A 22,496-nucleotide genomic window follows, 5' to 3' on the forward strand; every position below is an offset into this window, starting at 1 on the left:
TGTAAATAAATGCTTTTTAAATATTTTAATACCAGGCATTTTGGCATTTTCTTTCTTTACTTTTTACATTCTTCTGTAGTCTCTCAGAATGTAGTAAATAAATACATAAATATTACTCGGATGCTTTTGGATCAAATTCAACAGGGATCGTGAACATTTCTAAGAAAATGCACACAACACGCTAGTCTTAACCTCGCCACATTATCTTCTCTTCATCTAAGATAAGCAAAGTAGCTTATTCGTAAACAGCACCTCTCCTTTCTATTACCCTACCAGCACGTGTGAGAAACGAGCATCCTGTTACTTCCAAAGTGGCTGCTCATAATTCATATTTGATTAGCTTGATGAGGCTATTTCTTATAAACGCCACTCACATCCACAGTGACAGGAGTTTATTATTTAGATTCTGGTGTACTCATACTTTCTAAGTACCCCACAAAAGCTTTATTAGTGTTTTTACAAGCCTAAATGATCTGGCACATCTTGGTTCCTGGAAATTTGAACTGGATTTTTTTCTCTTTTTGTACTGGCTATGAACACTTCATATACATTCAGCATTGACTCATGTTTTTATAGAAGAAATATTTCTCTCTATAGATTGTTTCAACAATATTTTAATACATTATTTAGTCAATAATTTATGTATTAACTCGACTGGTAGCCAGGTTGCTCAGGTAGATTAATAAAAGAATGAATAAATATAACAGCAATTGTTATTAGTTAATCTCCACTCGATGGATCCATTAACAAAGTTGTTTCAACTCAATTTAAGTTATTGAATTAGTTTTCAAATATTCATATAGATAATATAATAATAAATAAAACACAGTAGTAAATATAAAATGGTTAATAACCACCATAAATAACGGACCATTTCTATTTTGAGTTGACGTAATTCTCACGAGATGAGGGGCTGAATCTAATTTGAATAAATATCCTCGCTTTTTTGAAAAACCACCTCTTTGCTTTTGCCGACATACACACATACATACCACTGGTAGAATTACGAACAGTTCCTTAAAAGCACTGAGCTGCCTGTACCCAAATATTGCACGATCTTCTGCTTGAAGCAGACCTTCATACACCCAATATTTATAAAGGAAATCTCCTCCCTTCTCCCACTCAGAGAAGCACTTCCCATTGAGTCACACTACGGACATTTTGCATCGAAAATAAAAAGTTATTTCACAATCACGTATTCAAATAGGGACAGGTGTTTTAATAACTGAATTTAAATATTAAAAAGGAGAATGTAATGTAGAGTATTTTATCTTTCTCTGCACTCTTCACACACGTGTCTTCATGATGACAGTGCAGCGTTTTCGCTTCTTGTCACTCACTCATTTGAAGAGTTGCAGGTTTTAATCTTGTTAGAAACTCCAGGAATTCTTAAAAGCCCCTTGGTCAATCAGGATTGTTGGAAGTCGATTTCATACAGAGGGAACAGGGTTTCATACGTGGGTTATTCCGGGTTTTCCAGCCCGGAAAACGTGCAAATCCACACGCGATAAAGATCACGTCTACGCTACCCAAAAAAGTGTACATCCCAGTGATAACTGTGGCGCTAGAATATTTACTGGTTGCCAATACAGTTACAAAGAAGCTGTAAACTGTTTTGGCCACCTTGGCTCTGTATCGGATTAAAAAAGAATTTTAATAGCTGCACGGAAATGGATTCCTTTTTTGGATGTGATTGTTTCAGAAATATGATCCGATATTTTCAAATCTGTCAGAAATTTTTAAGATGGGAATCTTGTTATTGATTTCGATAGAGAGTAATTGATGAATCTCAAGAATACATCGGGAAAGGTTTCTGATCAAGAAACCTTGCCCAATGTATTAAAAACATTCGGCGGTACAGTTTATTGTTGGTACAGTTTAAATTCGGATTTCACTGTACATAATTTAGAGCAAGACAAAGTTCATTCTTCAAAAGGATCTAAATGTCTTTTATTCAAATTGATACAACTATAATACCGTTCCAGAAAGACCCTTTAAGGTCTTTCAGAAAGCATTAAGCCAGAGTTTCTGTTTTGCTTTATCACGTCTGATGGAATTTATTTAAGTGACAAGCTGAGTGCGTTCTCTGATTCACTTCTTAAATTTTTCGGAAGCATAAAAATAACTTTCCATTCCAAAAAGACCTTTAGCCAATAAGTCTAGCTTTTCCATTACCATCAAGCAGCCAAGGCCATTTCTAAAACAACCAAACTCAAATCTTATTGTTCATTGATTGACCTACCTGAAAGTTTAACTATGGTCTTTCTATCATCAAAGTTTTCAGGAGTTGGTTTTATAAGGTCAGTGAATGAATTGTTTAATTCTACAGTCCAGTAGAGTTCTATTTTACTGTAGAATTCTATTCGATTCTGGTTATCCAATGTTGATTAACAAGAAATGGAGTGCTTCAAGGATTCTAGTTCATGATTTACTGCGAATGAAACAGAAATTTTCGTCTTACTCAATTTTTAATTAATGGACGACTGTAGCAGTTCTTATGGACGAGTATTTGCCACGAAAAGGGTCAAGTTGTTGGACAAAGACATAAAAGATCCTTCTTCTTTACAATTTCTAACTCTACATGAGAACGGACTCAACCAGAGGCCTTACTACTTCGGTAGTGAGGCATAACATATTATTATCATGACAGCGATACTATTTCTGCACGATAAGAAGATTCTTTATTAACTTAAAGCTAATATATCAGTGATTCCCTACATAGATGCCCACAGAAATCTTACATGAAAATGACACAAACAGACTCCATCCGTAGTCAGATAGAGGCTAAAGAGATAATACATAAAAAAAGTAAACGGTGACAGCCATCCAGAAAACGTTCGGCAGATAATAGCCAACTTTCCCACTATTAAGATCCAACTGTGGCTGAAACTAGGCCACACAGTGAAAAAAGTCTTTTCCTTTAGAAAGAAAAGTACCCACAATGGCGCAAAGACAATAATTTAAGACGAACAAGTATTAACAACCTCAGGGGGGCTTTGAGCATTGTGAAAAGGTGCTGCATTGGTAATTTCCTGGCACCCCTAATCCACCGTGGCCTAAATGTTCACGTAATCGATGTTTGACCGAACAGAGATGTAGGGAAGCCTTGATTTTTATCACTTGAGTTATGTGGAATGTGAGCAGGTACCCAAAAATATGAAGAGAGGAGAGACTCAGATGATATAGAGCTACTGGAACCAACTGATCTCCTTCTTTAGGATCAACTTTCCACAGCATACCAGGAGTTGGTTTTATAAGGTCAGTGAATGAATTGTTTAATTCTACAGTCCAGTAGAGTTCTATTTTACTGTAGAATTCTATTCGATTCTGGTTATCCAATGTTGATTAACAAGAAATGGAGTGCTTCAAGGATTCTAGTTCATGATTTACTGCGAATGAAACAGAAATTTTCGTCTTACTCAATTTTACGCAGCCTGGATTCGAACCTTATCTTGCTTTCCAAGATAAGGTTCGAATCCAGGATTATCCCCAAACAGTATTAGTTGGAGCCAGCAGATTTCTTTTTTAAAGCCTGCTGTAGTGATGAGATATTATGTCGACATCGTCTCATTGGTAGCAAGAATGCCAATGTGAAAAAAATCATTCATGCATGGCACGCATATGATATATTGTGATTTTCTCATTGGATGTCAATTGCTAATTAATTTAGATTTATTTGCTTTTTATACTACCATGGTTTGGTGTGGGCGTCTTATCCCGGTCGGTTTTACTTTTATGGCCCACCAAAGGCTATGACTTCATCCATCTGCAATGCGTTAGGGCAATAGTTAACAACTCGTTGCACAAGTGAGTGACCTCGAAGATCAAATTTGGAAATGTGTCGTGCAATAGTGTCTTAAAGCGGAAATGTGAATAAACTTAGTTACTAATTCAATACTTAGAAAAAGTTTGTTAAAAAAAATGCATTTATTTCATATTTTGAAGTAAGGTACCAAACGTTTCCTCTGTCATCCACCTCAAATAAACAGCACTGATCCCAAAGTGTTTATCTCTCATAGTGTGATTTTATTTGCTTTTTAACACTACGATACACTACAGTAATTTCTTTTAATGTTGCTGATTAAATCCAATTTATTAATAAATACCATAATCCTTCACGATATGTACAAAAAAATGTTCTATTTGCTAGACGAAAAATCCGATTTTGCTGGAGAAAAGCTAAGGTATCCTCGTCTGGGACGGACTAACTCTGCCACGTTATGAAAAAGGATTCCAATTGAGGCCTTTTCCATCCAGTGTGGGAGGGCAGCGATAATATCCATCGTGCCACCCGAGAGGGCCTTTATGGGATTAAGGAACAGTCATCTTTCTCTCGACAGTCGTATTTACAAAGGAATAAGCAAAATATCAGATTCCTTATTTGTAATGAATTAGTCTTTCGTGCTAAAAAAAATTAAAAACAAATTCGAATTTCTTTCTTTTTTTTTTTCTTTCCTCTCAAAAAGAAACAACGCCAGGCTTGTACTGTTCAAGGTGAACCATGAAGCGAACCCATTGTTGTAATGGAACCGAACAGCTGTGATATATGTCTTTATGGTATAATGAATTCTATTGGGTAATACGATCCTCACTAAAACTTCCAAAAGAAGAAATCTATCTTTTCAATTTACACTTGTACAAAGCATAGTGAAAACTCAGTCGAAACTAGCTTGGAATTACGCTATTCGGAAGACAATATTTATTTAGAATACAGAATGAACATAAACAAAAGTAAACTGTATTTATCAAAGCAAAAAACCTTATCGGATATTTGAGTTTCTGAAAAAAAAAATTATGAAAACTATGTTACATTAAAACAATTTTTCTAAAATTTAAATTTTTTTGCTGTATATGTGTATTACTTTGCAGTTCACGTATTGTATTTTCTGTTCCTGTAGATAAATTCAAGTGTAGTGCTCTTCATTGAGCAGAAGTATGTTATGGAGTGTGATGAAATAACTAAGGAAGAAAGATACAAACAAAAATTAGCCTAAAGGTCTCCTGCAGTAGCTAGAGACAAGGCACTTCATTTTGAAACCAAAAAGGAGTAAGTCAAGATCTATCCTAGGAATAGAACGTTTCCAGTGAGAAAAAAAAAGGCGCGCTTGGGAAAATCCACCTTGAGAAGATAGAAAGAAAACTTGAGAACGAGACCTGTGAGAGAGGAACAGAGCTAATCATAGTAAATTTAGTATCAGCATTTAGTGCTGGCAATGCAAGAAAGCAAGCTTATACATCGTCAATCTAAAAAGCACGACACCTATTCATTCCCTCCAATGGTCTAGTTCTGCCTTGAATTTATTTAAGCTATCAACTTCCACAACAACGGATGGAAGTTTGTTTCAGCAACCAACCAATCGCTGGCTAAAGGCAAACTTCCTCTCATCTATACTACAACCGTCTTTCGTCAATTTGAATTTGTGCCCTCTCGTGTGTAGTCTGAGCAAGCGGAAGAATTCCATCGGCATTGAGCGTGCTCAATCCATTCAAGGCCTTATACACCTCAATCAGATCACCTCGCAGGTGCCTAGTCTTCAGATGTTTCAAATTGCAAAACTGAAGCCTTCCTTGGTAAGAGCAGCCCTTTGTACCACCAACCAACCTCGGTGTCCTTCTATATACCAATTCCAGCAGCTCTACATCCTTCCTAAAATGAGGCCTCCAGACCTGTATGTAGTGCTCAAGATGTGGCCGGTCTTATACAATGGAATAATCACCTACTTATCCCTACTAGCAAATTCCTGTATATCATTGACAAAACCCCATGCGCTGCCCTGGCAGCCTGTCTGCAATGCTCAGAGACCAATATTCTTCTTCTGGCTAATTCCCAAAGTCTAATACTGGTCTGTTGTTGGTATAAATTACAATAAATAGGCTGAATGAGTATTGAGCTTTTGTCAATTTACAATATTATGATTAATTTGCGAGTGGTACATGGTCTCTGTAGCTCCATGGCTGTATTGTCGTGCAATCACCCTAACTGAAGATTTTATCGCTTAATTTGATTTATTAAGTCACAAACAACTGTTAGTATCATACTAGCGACATCTATCGGTTGTTTTCGTTACGTTTGCTTTATAATTTAAGCAACAATTATGGTTGTTGCCGATCACGATAGTTCTGGAACTAGGGGGAAGGCAACCCCCTCTATTTCTGGCCTTATCTGCAAGCGTTTCTTTAGGATCAGTGTTATGTATATTAATAGTATTCGTTTATCAATCAAGTTTACAGCGATAATAGTTGTAGACTCGCTTTTGGGGCGATAAAAGTTTCAGAAGTTCATACCACTCGGACGTACTTCTGTAGTACTCGTGCTCTGCGACAGATTCTGTTTCCACGTTCGTCCTTAAATCGTGGAGACCAAAATCGGTGATTCGAAGGACCCATCTACTAGTTATGATGCAATTTGAAGACTTCAGATTTCCATGGACTTTCAGCTCACTATCGTGCAGGAAGATCATTCCCTAACAAATGAAAAAAAGAAAATTTAAATAAAAAATATAATAAAATTGATATTTCAGCTTATTATTTTTTAAATATATATATATATATATATATATATATATATATATAGAATTTTAAAATAATATATTTCATGCGAAATTTACTAAAGTATTTAATTAATTTAATTTAAATTTGTTAATATTTAAATTAAATTTATTAATATTCAAATTAACCATAATTTAATCATTATTCAATTTTATTGAATTAAATTTGGTAATTTTATTTGAACTATAAAATATATTTTATTCTTAGATTAAGTCCGTGCGGTTTATTAAAAATACAACAAATAAAAGTTTAAACTGCCTATCTAATTTAAAACAGTGATTAAAAGAATTACAGCAATAATTTGGCCTGTTATAAATTACTATTATTCGCGATCATGGAATTATTTTATGTTTTCGAATTATTCGGGATTTAATTTCACCAGATAGTTAGGAATTTGGAAATAATATGAATTTTACAACGTGATTAATTCGAAAAATAAAAATTAAAAGAAATCTTGTAATATTTTTCCCAGTTCAACAAACGCATTGTTTAGAAAATTAGAAAATTGTTGGTGCTGTTCAGTAGAGGGCGCCAGGAAGCAATGCTGCCATTTTAAAGGAAGTATTTTCTAAAATATAATAATTTGTGTCATATTTTTAGAGACTGCGCGCGTAATTTATTTATTTATATATAAATATTAAAATAAATGTTTGGAATAACATTTAATTAAAAGACATTATTTAGTCTGTATGTAGAACTAGGGTTTTTATTTACCTTCTCATATTTCTGACTAGTAGTTAATTATGGTTACTTTGGAAACATCGAATTCATGAAAGTTTAAAGAACTTACTTTGATGAGATCAAATACCAAAGAGGCAGTGAACATGCTATCCAGTCTGAGGTCATCGTTCTCCAAAATATCCTATAGAAAAAGAAAATCTCATTAGAGATAAAGTAATCAATATGTGTGCTTAAAATGGATTTTAAACATTAAAAACACGCGCACCAACACAGACGAATAGCATTATTTTTCTAAATGAATTATACCAATTATTCAGTTGTGAGTAACCAGTGTTGTAGAGTACGTACTAGTAGTGTCAAACTGATATTGAAGAGACTCTACAGATCAGTTTGCTTTTTTTTGCCGAATTAACTGATTTTAATTTATGGTGAAGTCCATAAGAATTCCATTGCTACTGTTCGATATTTTTCAGGAAAAATATCCAACTTAAAGAGTATCAAATCGTATTTTATACTCTTGAATATGCTGAAACCATTACAAGTAAACGCTGGTAGAGGGAGATTTTAGCAAACTGTAAATGTCGAAGAACAAATACTTAGTGCTCTATAAGTGCTCTGTGCTTCATACTTTGGATATAGTTCTGTTCATGTAATGTGCATGGTGGACATTACATGAACAGAACTATATCCATTTCACAGTATGCCTGCATAAGGATTATTCTCACAAGAAATGAACAAATGCAGGAAATTCTGTCATTGGCTCATTTTGAAATGTATAATTTCTCAGACATGTTCTGGTTACAGGTGAAACATGTTTTACAAGAAATGGAATTCTCAACTTAAAACGCTCATAGTTGAGCTGAAGATAACTCATATACGATTGTCACTACTACTCATTACAGCGTACTTTTTTTCTTTAATTTTTAGTATGGTGTTCTTGGGGATAATGTTATTGGTCCTTATTATTTCACCAGCAAGGATTTCAGAAATGGCGTATCAACGTTTTCCGCTCAATGTTTGTGGTTAACTATTGGAAGATCTACTCCTGTTTCAAAGCTTTTTGAATAACGACAGTCTCCCCCCCCCCCCCTTCAAGTAGCCCTGATTGCTGGGAAACTATGCAATCAATGAAGATCTGACAATTCTGATGAAATAGTCCTACAATATGAAATGCATGAAATTGTAGCAAAAGTTATTTAAACTCAAATAAATTTAGAACGAAAACTTCGGGCAAAATTACGGCTTTATAGCTTTCGTGTATTCGAAACTTTTGCTCTAAATATACCTGAGTACATATTTTTCTGGATATTACAGATTGTTTGATTCTAACGTCATTAAACAGTGTATTATGCGTTCTGGCTGTAAACTATTATTATTCTTATTAGGAAACAGACACTAGCCAGTTGCTCGCGACCTAACAGCTATTATGATTCATCGGACTCATCAGTCCAGTGACTCTAATAGCCTAGCTCATTTTTATTGGTTCCAAATTATTGGTAGCCTCAGAGTTTGGAAACCCCCCCCTTCTAAGGGCAAATATACTTTGTGCTGTCATATAACATATACGAGTAAAAAAAAAATAAATGATGGCGTATTAACATCCTCTTCTATCGATCTCCTGACCTTTATTAAACCTTGAGAAATATTTCTATTGTCACAATCTCTGCTTAGCACCCCCATTCTGTCTCGATGTGAACTAATTCCGGGGTCAATAACCTCTGACTTGCAAGATGAATGACACAAACTATTCTGGACTTTACGCATGAGTACGCAACTTTTAAGAGGTCCTCCTGAGATAATGGTAGACCACACTTCACATGAACTTATGTCTTGCAACGCGACTCCTTTCTGAGACCTCATTTATCCCAAGTGATCGTGCATTCGAAGCATGTATGCAGTCATCACTTGAACACACCTGATCTGATTTCTGAGTAGATATCTCATTGTAATGTCAGATTTGCTGATAGCCTCAATAATGTGCTGTATCTCTTTTGCTTGTCCATTGAACTACGCAAGCATGTACATCAAAAGTTAAGACAGTACTCTATAGATATGTACTGATTTCCATTTTAATTAGACATTGTAACGTTGGTATAATAAATGGCAAGCAATAAGGAACTATACTCCCGCTTTAAGCAACCTAGGCAGAGATATGTTTCACTCCATCACGTATAACATAGGAAATAGTAATCATTTACAATTTGTGAGTCTCTCTCTCGAGTTTACTCTTACAGAATATGTTAATGGCTTTGTATTGAGGCAATAAATACCATTCTGTTAATTATGTGTTACAATAAATAAATATATAAAGTTTCCAGTTATGGAATAAATTGATCTACAATTCCAGAACGTATCTCACCTGTAGACTGCCCTTGGAACAATATTCTGTCACGAGATATATACAGCCTACGTCACAACAAGCGCCAATAAACTGGTTGATGTTGTCATGATGAATATCCCTTAACTGGTGCAAAAGAAAAAGCCGGAATTAACTTCCTTTTAATACAAAATTCAACACTTAACCAATTAATATTTTTAAAAAAATAGAGAAATGCAATCAACTTGTATTTGACAGAGAATAAAACGAAATATATACCGATAAATGTTATTATAAAATTTAATATATTTACCAGTTTTATTTCTTTTTTGGTTTTCCTTGGAATGTCTACAAATTTCTTGCCAAATCTCAATGGCTTCACAGCGACCATTGTACTCTTGTAGAAAGATGTCTGTGTGAATATCTGTGGAAGGAACTTTGATTCAACAGACACTTGACTCATTAGACTCATCTAGAAATAAAACAAAATAATATGGCTCAAATATCAAGACCAGACTAACTCAGTGAATGAAATGAAGAAGCCTATTTTTCTACAGAATTACACCGAAAATTTTGAATAACAGTGAACAATCATTAACTTCTTTGCAATTTTTAAATTTAAAATGTTTATCTTTTACAATATTTAGGCCTTCGATTTTATTTTGTTTTTTTAAGAATGAAAACGGAGAATAAAAAGTTGACTCTTTAGCAATTCATTACTTCGAGAATTACTCTCCCTCTATAAATAATGAACCACTTTATTAAGACACATTTACAGGAAAAACTGAGGGGTTCGTAAAAAAGAAAAAATATATTTTTAAAATACGATCCACTTTCTTTCTACTTAATAAAGAAGATGAACTCGTCTTGGTGAAAGGTTTGGTCTTAATGATCTCAAGCCAGTGCTGTTTATGTCCCAAATAATATAAACTTCAAGTAGATCCTAGGAAGTAAGATTGTCTAATTTTTATTATAATTTGACAAGGGTAATCATTCTGGAATTTTTCGATTATCAGGAAAAGTTATCCGATGATCTATTTGATTTTAGTGTATAATGTGTTGTTTTATTCATCAGTGCTAGTCACTGCATTTGAGATTAACGCAATGACTGCCAAGAAAGCCTCGAGGATCCAGTTTTCTGTGATGATCAGAACTAGCTATGAAATCTCGCGCAATAACCCTAGTTCAAGGTATGTAAAGTATAATAAAGTGAGGCAAGGTGAACTGTAGTTTGGTGATATCAGTATAGTATAAATTGTAATGTAAACGATGGAAAACGTGGGCTACCTTCCTGTTTCATTCCAGTTATCAAGCGATACCTTTATCACACCATCCGATTTATCTATAGCAGATGGAAGATTTAATAGTTTAAATGTGATATTTAAACGGATTTGATTATAATCACACACAACAGATTTTACTGTATGAGTTTTAACTTTTACCTTGCTAGCTGAGTGGATGATTCCTCTGGAATTAGCATTATGCAAATCTTCAATATTGATTCTCCACAAGAGACCAGCTATTTCTTGCTCGTACTTCCAGTTCCTGTAACAAATATTCAGACGTTACTGGAGTAAACAAACATTTTACGTTGTCTTTTAACCCAAACTGTTCACGAATACTTAAAATCCATGCAAAGTTTGTTCGATACAAGTGAGCTATCTACTCGTATATCCAATTTAAGTGATGGCTGATTAATTGTCCATTTCGGCGACTAATCACACTTAATAACGAGAGGCCCGCGCTTATAGGCAATCGGAATACGATACTGTTATTTGCCAGTCAGCAATCCGGTAAGGAACACTTACACGTCAAGCGAATATTGCATTTCATGTTCGTGTTATATCTGGCAATTTGTTACATCGCTATTTGATCCTGAAGGACATTAATCAAATCGCTTAGTCAAGGAGGACGTCTATAAGACGCAAGATAGTGTGCAAATTCAGTCGTATGCGAAGAAAAGTTCAATTATTTTCATTAAGAACACAAAACTTCCATTGAAAAATGAGATACTGTTTAATCAGCGAATATTGGAGTGGATTATAATAAGGAAAAATAATAAAACGTTTTAGTCAGATATCTGAGAGGGCGCTTCTTGACTTGCTGCGCAGTTTCAATCATTGTTAGCTAATTTTAAATAATGTACGTACTGTACTACGTTTAAATATTTATATGGTAATCGAAAATTCTAAATATATATATATTTGTACTTTTAGTTTGTTTGCCTACCTTTTAAAAAGAAAACTATCTTTTATTTGGCATAAATCGAGTAATTTTTTTTAAATGTTTTACATTCTATTGAAATCTTTCTTAAATTTAATAGAATTATTCAAAATTCGGATAACAATTTGGCTCAGTTTATAAGTTCTAATTACAAGATAAATGAATTTTAATTTTTTTAATCGTACTTTCCACTTTTGTTGGTCCGTTTTGCTCAATCTACAAATTGGGGGACGTGAGTCTCTTGTCGAAAATTTAAAATATGTCATAAAAGTAGAACTTCGTCGAAGTTTCCAAGGACACGACTAGACAAGATGTACACTTACAAATTTATTAAGTATTCATTTTTTTTTCTTTTTTGCCATTTTCAAAGGTTGTTAGTTACAAGAATAGAATCAACTTAAACATAATTTATTTTTTTCTCCTGTTTTATTCATTCCATCCGGAATTTTTCATAAAAATAACGAAATCTGATGAAGGATCTGTCAAACAACATATATTCATTCTCTCATAAAACTGTTTTGGTGGCTATAAAAATAGTATTTTTAGTATTCATAAATTTCGTATTTCTGTATTTTAACACATCTTTAATAGGTTCATAGTCATGTTTCTTTTGTCGAAGATTTATTGGTTTCCCTCTCCCCACTTCCCCTAAATCTTATAGCCGATTCTCTAAGAGACATGTCACAATACTAATGCTATTCAGTAAAAGATTTATTTTTTCCCATTTCTACACTTAGATTGGATGTATTTTGAGAAAGGGTCTGCCAAGGACCTTTTGGTGAGTCGGACGACCTTATGCCAAGTGCTAATGTAAAATACATAAGGTGCAAAATGCCATAATGATAAATAATTTAATGTAATTGTGAAGTAATAAGTAATGTAATGATATAATGAAAACGCTGTTGAATGACTTCCCACTCCAATTCAATTAATCAGTTCATGGCGACATCCTTGCCTCAAACCGACTTTATATTCTGTTACACAGATCGAAAATTTAAAGTTATTTTAAAACTAAAACAGTAATTATGTCAAAGATGCCTTAAGCTACGGAATTCTAGTGATATTAGGTCATCTAAACCTTATTTAAATTTATAATCGAATTTAAAGCAGTTTAAAAATTAAAATCTTTTCCATTTTTGAATTTCAAGTTTCTTTAGAAGGAAAATAGCTACTTTATAGCTCTGACACATCATGTTTTGTGAAGATATATTCAAATTACTGAGCTTCTTCAGTATATCAGTTAAATAGTTCAAACTTTTATGCTGGTTTACTCCTAGGAAATCAACTACTAAAAGAAATCGAACTGAATTTCGTCTTTCAACTACGATTCCCTGAAGTACCTTTTGAGGCGAAATCCAGCTTATTTCCACACGGAACATCCTCTAATCTCATTCAATCATCTAAAAGATGTTCTCTGATCCGTGGATTTTGAGAAATTAACTGGCACCATTTCTTGTAAAACTTTTATTTTCAAGAAAATGCATTTTTTCAAGCAAATGCTGCTCTATGAATAATTCAATGTACAAACTTCAAATTTAGCACAACTTGAAGGACCTTTGAAGGGCTTTCTTTTTCTTATTAACGCACAAACCCTATCTAAGCAAAAGCTGTATTTATTTCATCTTACTCTCTGTTTTAAATAGGAATTTTAACAGTGAAAACATTTTTTCTCATTCATTTATAAATTTGGACTTTTATATCAACTGTACCTTTATAAATTGTATGGGCCATGATGCTGTGGCACGTGAAATACAGATTATTTTTAATACATTCGCATACTTCTCACCCATATATTTATAGCTACAGGAAGAACTAAAATTTCATCTATGATCTATGAGAGCAACCTTTTTTTTTTTGGCTAAGGGCCACATTATAAACTAACATTATTAAACGAGACATGGAAGTTACATTTTAACTTCGAAATTTTATTAACCATTATTGAAAGATATATCGAATAATTATGCCAAATTTGGCACGATTTTTAATTTATATTCATTTTGAAAAATTTGGCTCTTAATCGGGAAAATTAAAGCGAAGGTTTATCACCGTATCTTTTTCTAAAAAACTGATTTTTAGGTTACTTCTACCTTGAAAAAAAACTTTCTCAAACTTATTTTTTTGCTAATAAGTAATTTTTTGCAAAACACAAAAGTTTCATACTTTAAATTTAGCCTTAAGAACGAACACTATCGAATAGCAATAAGCTTGAAAGAGAAGTCGTGTCTCTGGAAATCTTTAAACAGGAACTTGGAACTCCTTTTCCGACTTCTTAACTTTCTTAGCACACTTTTGACTTCAACCAAGATTTTACAGCGTTAATATTGGAGAGCGAATCAAATTACCAGAAAACAGCCGTGACTTCTACAGGCGTAACTTTATTTAAGATGGTTCGATTTTATCAAACGTTGGGCTAAGCAGCTGGTTTTATCTTTCAAGGTACACAGACCAGCACCAGGATTTCTCCACAGCTTAGCTAATATAAATCAGCACAGTACGTGGCAGTTGTATCATATACTCTATATTATCTGCAGTTTAATAGAGTCTAATTTCTCCTATATGTAAAGAAGATTCTCCTTGGTAGCTTAGTCCCCACCATATGCTTGAAGAGGTCTCATTTGACTCCCTTCTACCACGAGGAATCCTTTAGATCTTTTCAGTAGGAGGAAGTAGAGTTCCCATGAGTTATTCCCGGTTTTTTAGCCTGCAAACATTCCACGACCTCCATAGTTGCGCATGAAGTTTACTCTAATTGATATTGATAACGGATGTAAACTCCAGCGCCCCCTAGTATCATAAATATAAATTAGTCTGTCGTAAAATTAGCACAGCTGACGTATATCGGTTATGAGTCCTCCATAAGAAGAAAAAGCAGCTCCTTTGTGTGCGTTTCTTTGAAGTAACAAAGCAAACTGTAAGATAATCACTCCGCCTATCACTAATGGACTATCACACGTGCTTTATATCTGGAGTAGAGGCCTTAAGAACGGGGGATTTGAGCTAAGGTAGCGTTCTAGACTCGCAGAAGATGCTTAGTCCATCGGAGAAGAGTAGGCTTACGCTTGTTAGCAGACATGCGGCTTGATAGTATCCATAAAACTGTCCCATCTTATCTCAACTAGCACTGTTTGAGACGTGGTCTGATGTCGTAAACCAGTAGTTCTCAGTAACAATGAGGTTGTTGATAGCCATTGCTTCCGATAAGAATGCAAGGCCAGAATTCGCTTACGTGAGGAACTTCTACAGACACAAAAAAATCCTTGAATATAAATGCGTCTATACAGTGGAAACCCAGACTTAGAAAATAATCGCAAGCAATTTTGGTAGCTGAGTATTGATGTTTTTATGCTGACTACAACATTAGGAGGATAAACATCTAAACTCATACCATTAAAATAGGTTGTTGGGTGATTGTTCCTTCAGCTCATTACATCTCCAATCTGAAAGCACCTCTTTATGGCTAATAAATAGGAAGGGGGGTAGAGTGTAATTAGCGAGAGGTTATTGGCATGGATAATAGATGAAGATGGTTTAAATGCTCAGAATTTTAAAGAATTAATTTTAATATTCTTAATGTTTTGGTGTTCCGGGTTTCGGCAACTTTTCAGTGGAGGTTCTGGACTTAGAAGCAACAAGAAAATACTAAATATAAACATTCGTTTACGTGGAAACTCCAAGTGAGCAGTTCACTAAGTAATCAAACTTTTCAGACCTCATCAGACGTGCGAAATAAAAGCACCCCATCAGAGTATTCTAAGACAGTATCCTTCCCCGAGTGTACTATAAATTGATTTTTATTAGTTAGTAAACACACGATCTAAATGGGGGGAATTTTATAGTCTGATTGAAGAGAATGGTGGAATATAGGAATCCTGAGAGAATTCACTCTCATCAGAATAACATAAGTAGTCCCATGGTTACTGAGGTGATTTCAGTGCTTTTAACATTGGAATTACCTTAGTGACGACCTCTGAAAATCAGATAACTTCGTGTAAGCTTTAGGTATTGTATATATTTGTCCCTTAAAATTGGTCATTGATTTTTGGATTTCTTAAACCAAACCATATTTGTTTTTCTGCGTTTAAGAAATACAGATTTAGTTTTATTGAGCTAATAGCAGTTGTAGATATTAACGAATGTTAAGCACGCATTACTCCTTAGGATTCCCCAAAATGAGGTCCTTTTTTTTTGGGCCATTCAGAGGAACATTAAAATCACCGAGATCAGTAATGCCACATCGTGAGTTTGAATTCTGGTGCATGGATCGTTACGAACTCCAAGTTTCTTCAGAAAATCCATTAATAAAAAGGATATAAATATAAAATTAGTAATATTAAAATATGTAAATTTATACACAATTAAGTTATATCCCATTTTTAATATATAGGGTATTTGTAAGGTCTTTGACTTGAATGGTTAACGTCTGAATAAGACATGACAAAAGAGAAGGGTTCTATTTATCGGTAACAGCAACTCAGGTTCGCTAACTGCGCTTCATAAAAAGGTTAAATGTCAACTTCTGATACTGTTCTTGGAAGGAGATCCTTTTTCAATGTTCGAATGAGTTCGCTAGACACCTAATTTAGAATCTGTAAGTCATGCAACGTATTGGACTTTTTTTTCTGTAAATTCTAATAAATATTCAGGTTGTTTAGGTTGATTTCATAACCATCCTGTATATTGATAAACGGAAATACATGAAACTATTATTCTCGTATATATATATATAAGAGTTTTGGATAGAAAACCATTAAATCTTAAATATATTTCAAATTTATTCAGTTAACAACTCTGGCTTAATGGATACTTACCTATAAATTATTGAAACTAAAAAGGCTACTATTATAAGGACACAAGAGAGCGTTCCAGCTGCATATTCCCTTCTTCGATCTAAGAGGAAGAAAAGTACAGAATGAGGTAGATGTATTAAAATCCGTAATTTATACACACTCATGCCAATGGGAATATAAAATTATTAAGGTTGTAAAAAAGAGAAGGGTGGGATGGAAGGACTAAGTTAATCCTAATTAGCATTCATTTAACGAGACAGAGTAATTAATTATAAATTTATGGACATTAGATTCCAATATTAGCTAATTAAGAACGGGGTATATATATTGACTAGCGTTACATTTGAATGAAAAAGATTAATTCTGTACTTCAATCGGAACTATTTTATCACTCATGAACTGGATGTTGGAAATAGTTTCAGAATTGTTTATTTCGGTTTTAATAAAGAATCTGACTTGGTCTCTCATGAGAGTTTACTGTATAAGATGGAGCAAATCGGGATCAAGGGTAAGATTTAAAGATGGATCGCAGAATGGCTGCAAGGCATGAGGCAGATGGTCGCAATTAATGGTTACCCCTCACATTGGCCAAACATTAGAAGTGGAGTATCCCAAGGATCCGTCTGGGACCACTGTCTTTTCCGATTTTCATAAAAGACTTCTACAAATCGATGTGATGTCAAAATTTGAAGATTTTGTCAATATATTAGGAGAGTGGCTAATGATCATGGTCAAGCAGCGTTCCTTCAGGAAGACTTGAATAGGCTTAGTGGATGGACAGAAAAGTGGCGAATTTCCATTAATGCAGAAATATGTAGGGTCTTATACTTAGGTACTATCAACTTCATAATAAGTATTACATTTGGTGGGGTTGAATTAAAAACAGTAGAGGGGTTTTATTAATGGAACAAGTTACTCCCGTGGGTAGTTGAGGCTGAAAACTTGGGGAAATTCAAGGTCATCTCAATAATTAGCTAAGTGAGGAAAAAAACACAAGTTTCATTATTATTTTTTTTTACTTTATATATATATATTTCTCTTTTATTTATATTATTAATTTTGATATATTTTTATTAATTATTTTTTCTTGGCTAGTACAACAAAAACTTGTTTCCTTGCATTATGTGGGTAATACTAACCCAAAACAACCACACTACTCACCAAATTTAATCAATCACAAACCTAAAATTCCAGAAAATCAAAATTCAAGATCTTCAGAAATGCAAAACAAATCTGTGTGCTTTGGCTTCAACAGTTTCCATAAGGACAAGAAACTCAAAGAAGTCAACGAACCAGGAGCAGACAGGTCATTGTCAGTAAACGTGAGACAGTGTCGCTGACAGAAATTCTGCTTGGTAAATCATACGCTAATAAGGTAATTCATTATGACATTGATTGGGATACATCTCATCTTGTCTTCATAAAATCTGGTTTCATTAAGATCTTATGGAAAACTACCATTTAAGTGATGGTAGTTGGGCAATAAGAGAAGAGAGTGAATTAATTCCATTCTTAATCGATGTGTCCACCCTGTTCTTGGACTTCCATAGAGTACATCTCCCGTTACAAGATTTAAACCAGGCAGAGGATTTTCATTTTATAACAACTCCACAAAATCTAAGCAATATTGTTTGCAATGCATCAACAGTGCTGGTTCGCTAGAAGGTCTTCACATGAAATTCGAATGATACCATACACAGAGAAATAAAAATTAATTGTAAATTAAAATTTCAATTTCAAATAAATACTGAGAGCTCATTGCAGGTTCGGATCTGGTGGAAAAGGAACTGCATGATAAAAATATTTGTTTTCAATGTTAAACTTCCAGGGAAATTCCTTTAAAAAATCTCCACCCCCCCTATCAATGGGGAATCCCCTAGAATCCCGAAGCCTTTCACTACTCGAGTGAAGTCCCTATTTTTGCTACTGCCTATCTTTATGCCATTGTAGGAATAAAGAATTTATTATAATGTTTTCATTAAACAAACAGAAAAATGTTTATCATCACCAACCGCCATCCTTCCGTGGAAAAAAGAAACTGCATATGCTTAGTCCAAATAAAGATGCCACCATCTTTACTTGGACTAATTTTAATTCTTATATACCTTATTTATTTAATATTTTCTCTAAATACACATTTTCTGTTTGCAAAAGTCATTAGAGAGAGATTCTGAAAGCAACATGTCTCATAGAAATTTTTCTTTCATTTCTAAGAGATTTTGTTTTCTTAGCCAGCAAATATCATTGTCAAGCTTTTTATTATCAGTGTAAAGAGAGATTTTGTCTGCAGCTCAGTTCTTTATACAAGTAGAACACTAAGTGTACTCCCATAATATGAGATATCGGTTTCTGCTGCAGTGCCAAGGTTAGCATTTCGTTCTGTAACTGCCAGTTCAACCAATAACAGTGGAGCAAAATTAATGAAAACAGAGCAATAAATCACTCACTACTCTCCATGCCCTACACGCGATATGTATGTGTGTGTGTTACCGAGAGAGAGAGAGAGAGAGAGAGAGAGAGAGAGAGAGAGAGAGAGAGAGAGAGAGACTGTTACTGAAATATTTACCTTTCTTTTCACAACCCAATCCATCATATCCGCATATGGGCTCATCAAGGGGAGGAATAAACTCATTATGAACGTCACTGTCCAGTTCAAATATCTAAAAGAAGAAAACTAAGTTGATTTTGAACATTACATAAACTCAATAAGAATTACATAAAGATAAATAATTCCAATTAAAAAGCCAAGTTATTTTTTTTCTTTTTTAGAGAGAAGAGAGTTGTTGGGTTTGCTGTCGTTTTCTGGATGAAAAATCACAGTTTCGGAGATTTAAAAAAACACGCTGTCCTCGCCTGACTAACTCAGCCACGTTGTGAAAAAGAACCATAAAAATTTCTCGCGTCATTAAGGGAATTCGAACTCAGATCTTTTCCATTCGGTGTAGGGAGGGCTGTGATTATACCAACTGTTCTAGCAAAGAGGGCAGAGAAAGGAGAAAGAAAGACACCGTATAGTGAAATATATTTTTTGGATAGCAAGATCACTTATAATTAGGAATTTGTATCGATTATACGTAGACTGATTTATTTATTTTGGAACGAGTATAGTGTGAATCCAGCCTCAATGCGCTGAATGAAGTACTCAATATTCTTGTTCATTTATTTATTTTTTCTCTTAGAATACAATAAATCGCATTCATATAAAGTTCTACGAAAGTTAAAGCGATCGCATGAAATTATATTCTCCCGGTTTTTCATCCAGCAAAACAGACAGACCACCCAAAAATCAACAAACAAACAATGAAATTAGGATTTAAAATCTCTTTTAAATTTAACTAAATTTTTAAATTAAATTTAATGTCTTTCTTAAACCCAGCCGCTGTTCTTTTGCTGCACATATTCATCCTCCTTTTTAATGTAATTGTTTTTATTTGCACTGAGCAGGAACATCTATAGAAATTTATTCCAAGATATGAGTGCTTCTGTCTAATTATCATAAATTATTTCACGCTTCGCATCACCCAAAAAAAGGTTCAAGATTGTAGATTGTTTAGATTGTAGGGTATGCCTAAATGTGGTTTTTATCCAGATTTTATTACACATCGATGAAGTTTGATGATAATCCGTTGTCTTTTTCATCCAAACATTGTAACGAAATGATGATGTAGATTTAAAAGCAGTACTTCAGCTAGAAATGATGAACATTAAACGTTACTTACTGGGAACCTTAAGTGAATTGGTGAAAGAGAAAGAAAATAATAGGAATTAATTCAACAATGTCCATTCCAAAGGATATATCCTGGAAAATGGTGCAATCAATATCTTGTCATCAAAGGTTGTAATTTCCATTTCATTTCAATGGTAATAACAGTACTGTACTAGGACAGCTTCTCGCATTACAAGAACAATTCCTCAAAGATTATCGTCTGGCAGATCGAGAGGAGGGCAACCCGTAACCATCTAGAAAGGATAGCTATTATATCCGAACCAGCGATGGTTTTTGAAAACTATACAAATCCAAAACAAAGTTTCCTTCAAAATTTCGCTCATTCTGCTCTTTTGCTGCGAGCAGCACGATCATCTTGACCCCAGTAACGCTGAAGAAGTCGAGCGCATCCGTAATTTCCGGCTACACTCGCAGCTCCTGGTACTCCATATGTTTGTTTACATCTTGTTCCATATATTAATAATAACAGGAGATTCGTAAACACCTAAGACAACGGTTTTGAAATATGATTGGCCGCTGGCAATCTCTTGACATGACCTCTAATACAAGAAGTTCTGCGTCCAAAACCCTGAAAGATTTTCCCCAGTTTCTACTTTTTCCCCTCTTGAACATGGTTTCGTCGAGTTAGTTCCGATATTTTTGAAGAACCGAGTTTATTTTTAAGACATTTATAAGATGCCATATACTGATTATTGAGTTGACAAATAATCAGCAAACTTTGAAAGTTTCCCCAAGCTTCTTTTATTGATTTCGATAATTATTTTACCCGTTCTTATATGATTTTATTCATTTTAATCTATTATTTATTAATTAAATACGTATATTAGAGTTTTTCTCGGTTATTTGGCTATTACAAGAATCTTGATGTCCAAGGCTTTTTGGATTATATTCTTTGCTAATATTTTTGAAATTCACTGTATATTACAAAGATGACAGACACAAATAACGTACATCTTCTTTAGTTATGAAGTTAACACAAAAGAATGTAACCCACTGCTTTCTCATTTTCATCAGAGAGCTTCCAGATAACTTTAATTAATCAAAAAATAAATGCGGGCATTTGCTCATTTACATAAATTTCTATTAATAATTCTTGTACATTCTGCATGTCACGAGAGCTTGCTCAGCATCTGGAAAATCAACATCCTGGTCAAAAAAAAAAAAAAAAGAAAGATAATTTTCATTTTCAGAGACCCTTTCTCTACTTAAACCTTAATTAAAAATAGTAAATATGCAATGCCTTACGACCAGATATATCATGGAACTCCATGCTTTAACCAGTTCCAATTTATTACACATATTTTTGGATCGATTGACTTAATTCTTCGATATAGTCAGTGACCATCTACAGAGTGGATGTAAGGTACTTAATATTCTAGAAGAGCTGAAGTAGCGTTAACACACCCCTCACCAAGTAGATCTGAACAAAATACAAATAGGAGAGTATCTTGACGCACCTACCAAATCGTGTATTGTGTCATCATAACGGAAGCTTCCTATGGGCAGCATGGAATGTGATAGGTTTAAATTTCCCTTGAAGGTTAAGTTGTCGGGAACAGGTAACTTTGCCAGGACTGTGTAGTTTCCTTCAATTTCTCCGTCTTCGTTAATCTGCATCCATGCTCCAGTGATACCTTAAGGAGGAAAGAGACGAATAAATAAATGGAAGGTTATGCAGAAATTATGATGTTGGTCTGATTAGATTTTTATGAATTATTTTTGTCTCCTCGGTATCCATGAATTTATCCATAACATTGTAGACTGATGAAAACTATGAGACTGAAAATCCAGTCGATTTTCACTCTCTTAATGGGTTTATTGAGGTTAAACATATATTAATAAGTTTAACCTCAATTTAACCTCAAACATATATTAAACATATGAGGTTAAAGAATATGAATCTTTAATGGGTTTATTGAGGTTAAAGAATATGAATCTTTAATGGGTTTATGAGGTTAAAGAATATGAATCTTTAATGGGTTTATGAGGTTAAAGAATATGAATCTTTAATGGGTTTATTAAGGTTAAAGAATATGAATCTTTAATGGGTTTATGAGGTTAAAGAATATGAATCTTTAATGGGTTTATTGAGGTTAAAGAATATGAATCTTTAATGGGTTTATTAAGGTTAAAGAATATGAATCTTTAATGGGTTTATGAGGTTAAAGAATATGAATCTTTAATGGGTTTATGAGGTTAAAGAATATGAATC

General features: G+C 33.9%; 1 protein-coding gene across 1 annotated transcript in view; it reads right to left on the reverse strand.

Annotated features, from left to right (window-relative positions):
- The window catches only part of LOC150082981 (uncharacterized), a 196,191-nt gene that overhangs the window by 84,128 nt on the left and 89,567 nt on the right, over positions 1 to 22,496 (reverse strand). The window contains exons 7-14 of the mRNA XM_090378342.1: positions 21,746 to 21,918; positions 19,124 to 19,217; positions 16,579 to 16,657; positions 10,990 to 11,092; positions 9,861 to 10,019; positions 9,590 to 9,694; positions 7,340 to 7,411; positions 6,299 to 6,464 (exon numbers count right to left, since the gene is read on the reverse strand). Coding sequence (XP_090234468.1) covers positions 6,299 to 6,464; positions 7,340 to 7,411; positions 9,590 to 9,694; positions 9,861 to 10,019; positions 10,990 to 11,092; positions 16,579 to 16,657; positions 19,124 to 19,217; positions 21,746 to 21,918 — 951 coding nt within the window. The remainder of the gene's footprint in view (positions 1 to 6,298; positions 6,465 to 7,339; positions 7,412 to 9,589; positions 9,695 to 9,860; positions 10,020 to 10,989; positions 11,093 to 16,578; positions 16,658 to 19,123; positions 19,218 to 21,745; positions 21,919 to 22,496) is intronic.

This window comes from Mastigoproctus giganteus, chromosome 7 (genome assembly GCF_048544385.1).
Source record: "Mastigoproctus giganteus isolate SK-2022 chromosome 7, ASM4854438v1, whole genome shotgun sequence".
NCBI classification, from domain to species: Eukaryota; Metazoa; Arthropoda; class Arachnida; order Uropygi; family Thelyphonidae; genus Mastigoproctus; species Mastigoproctus giganteus.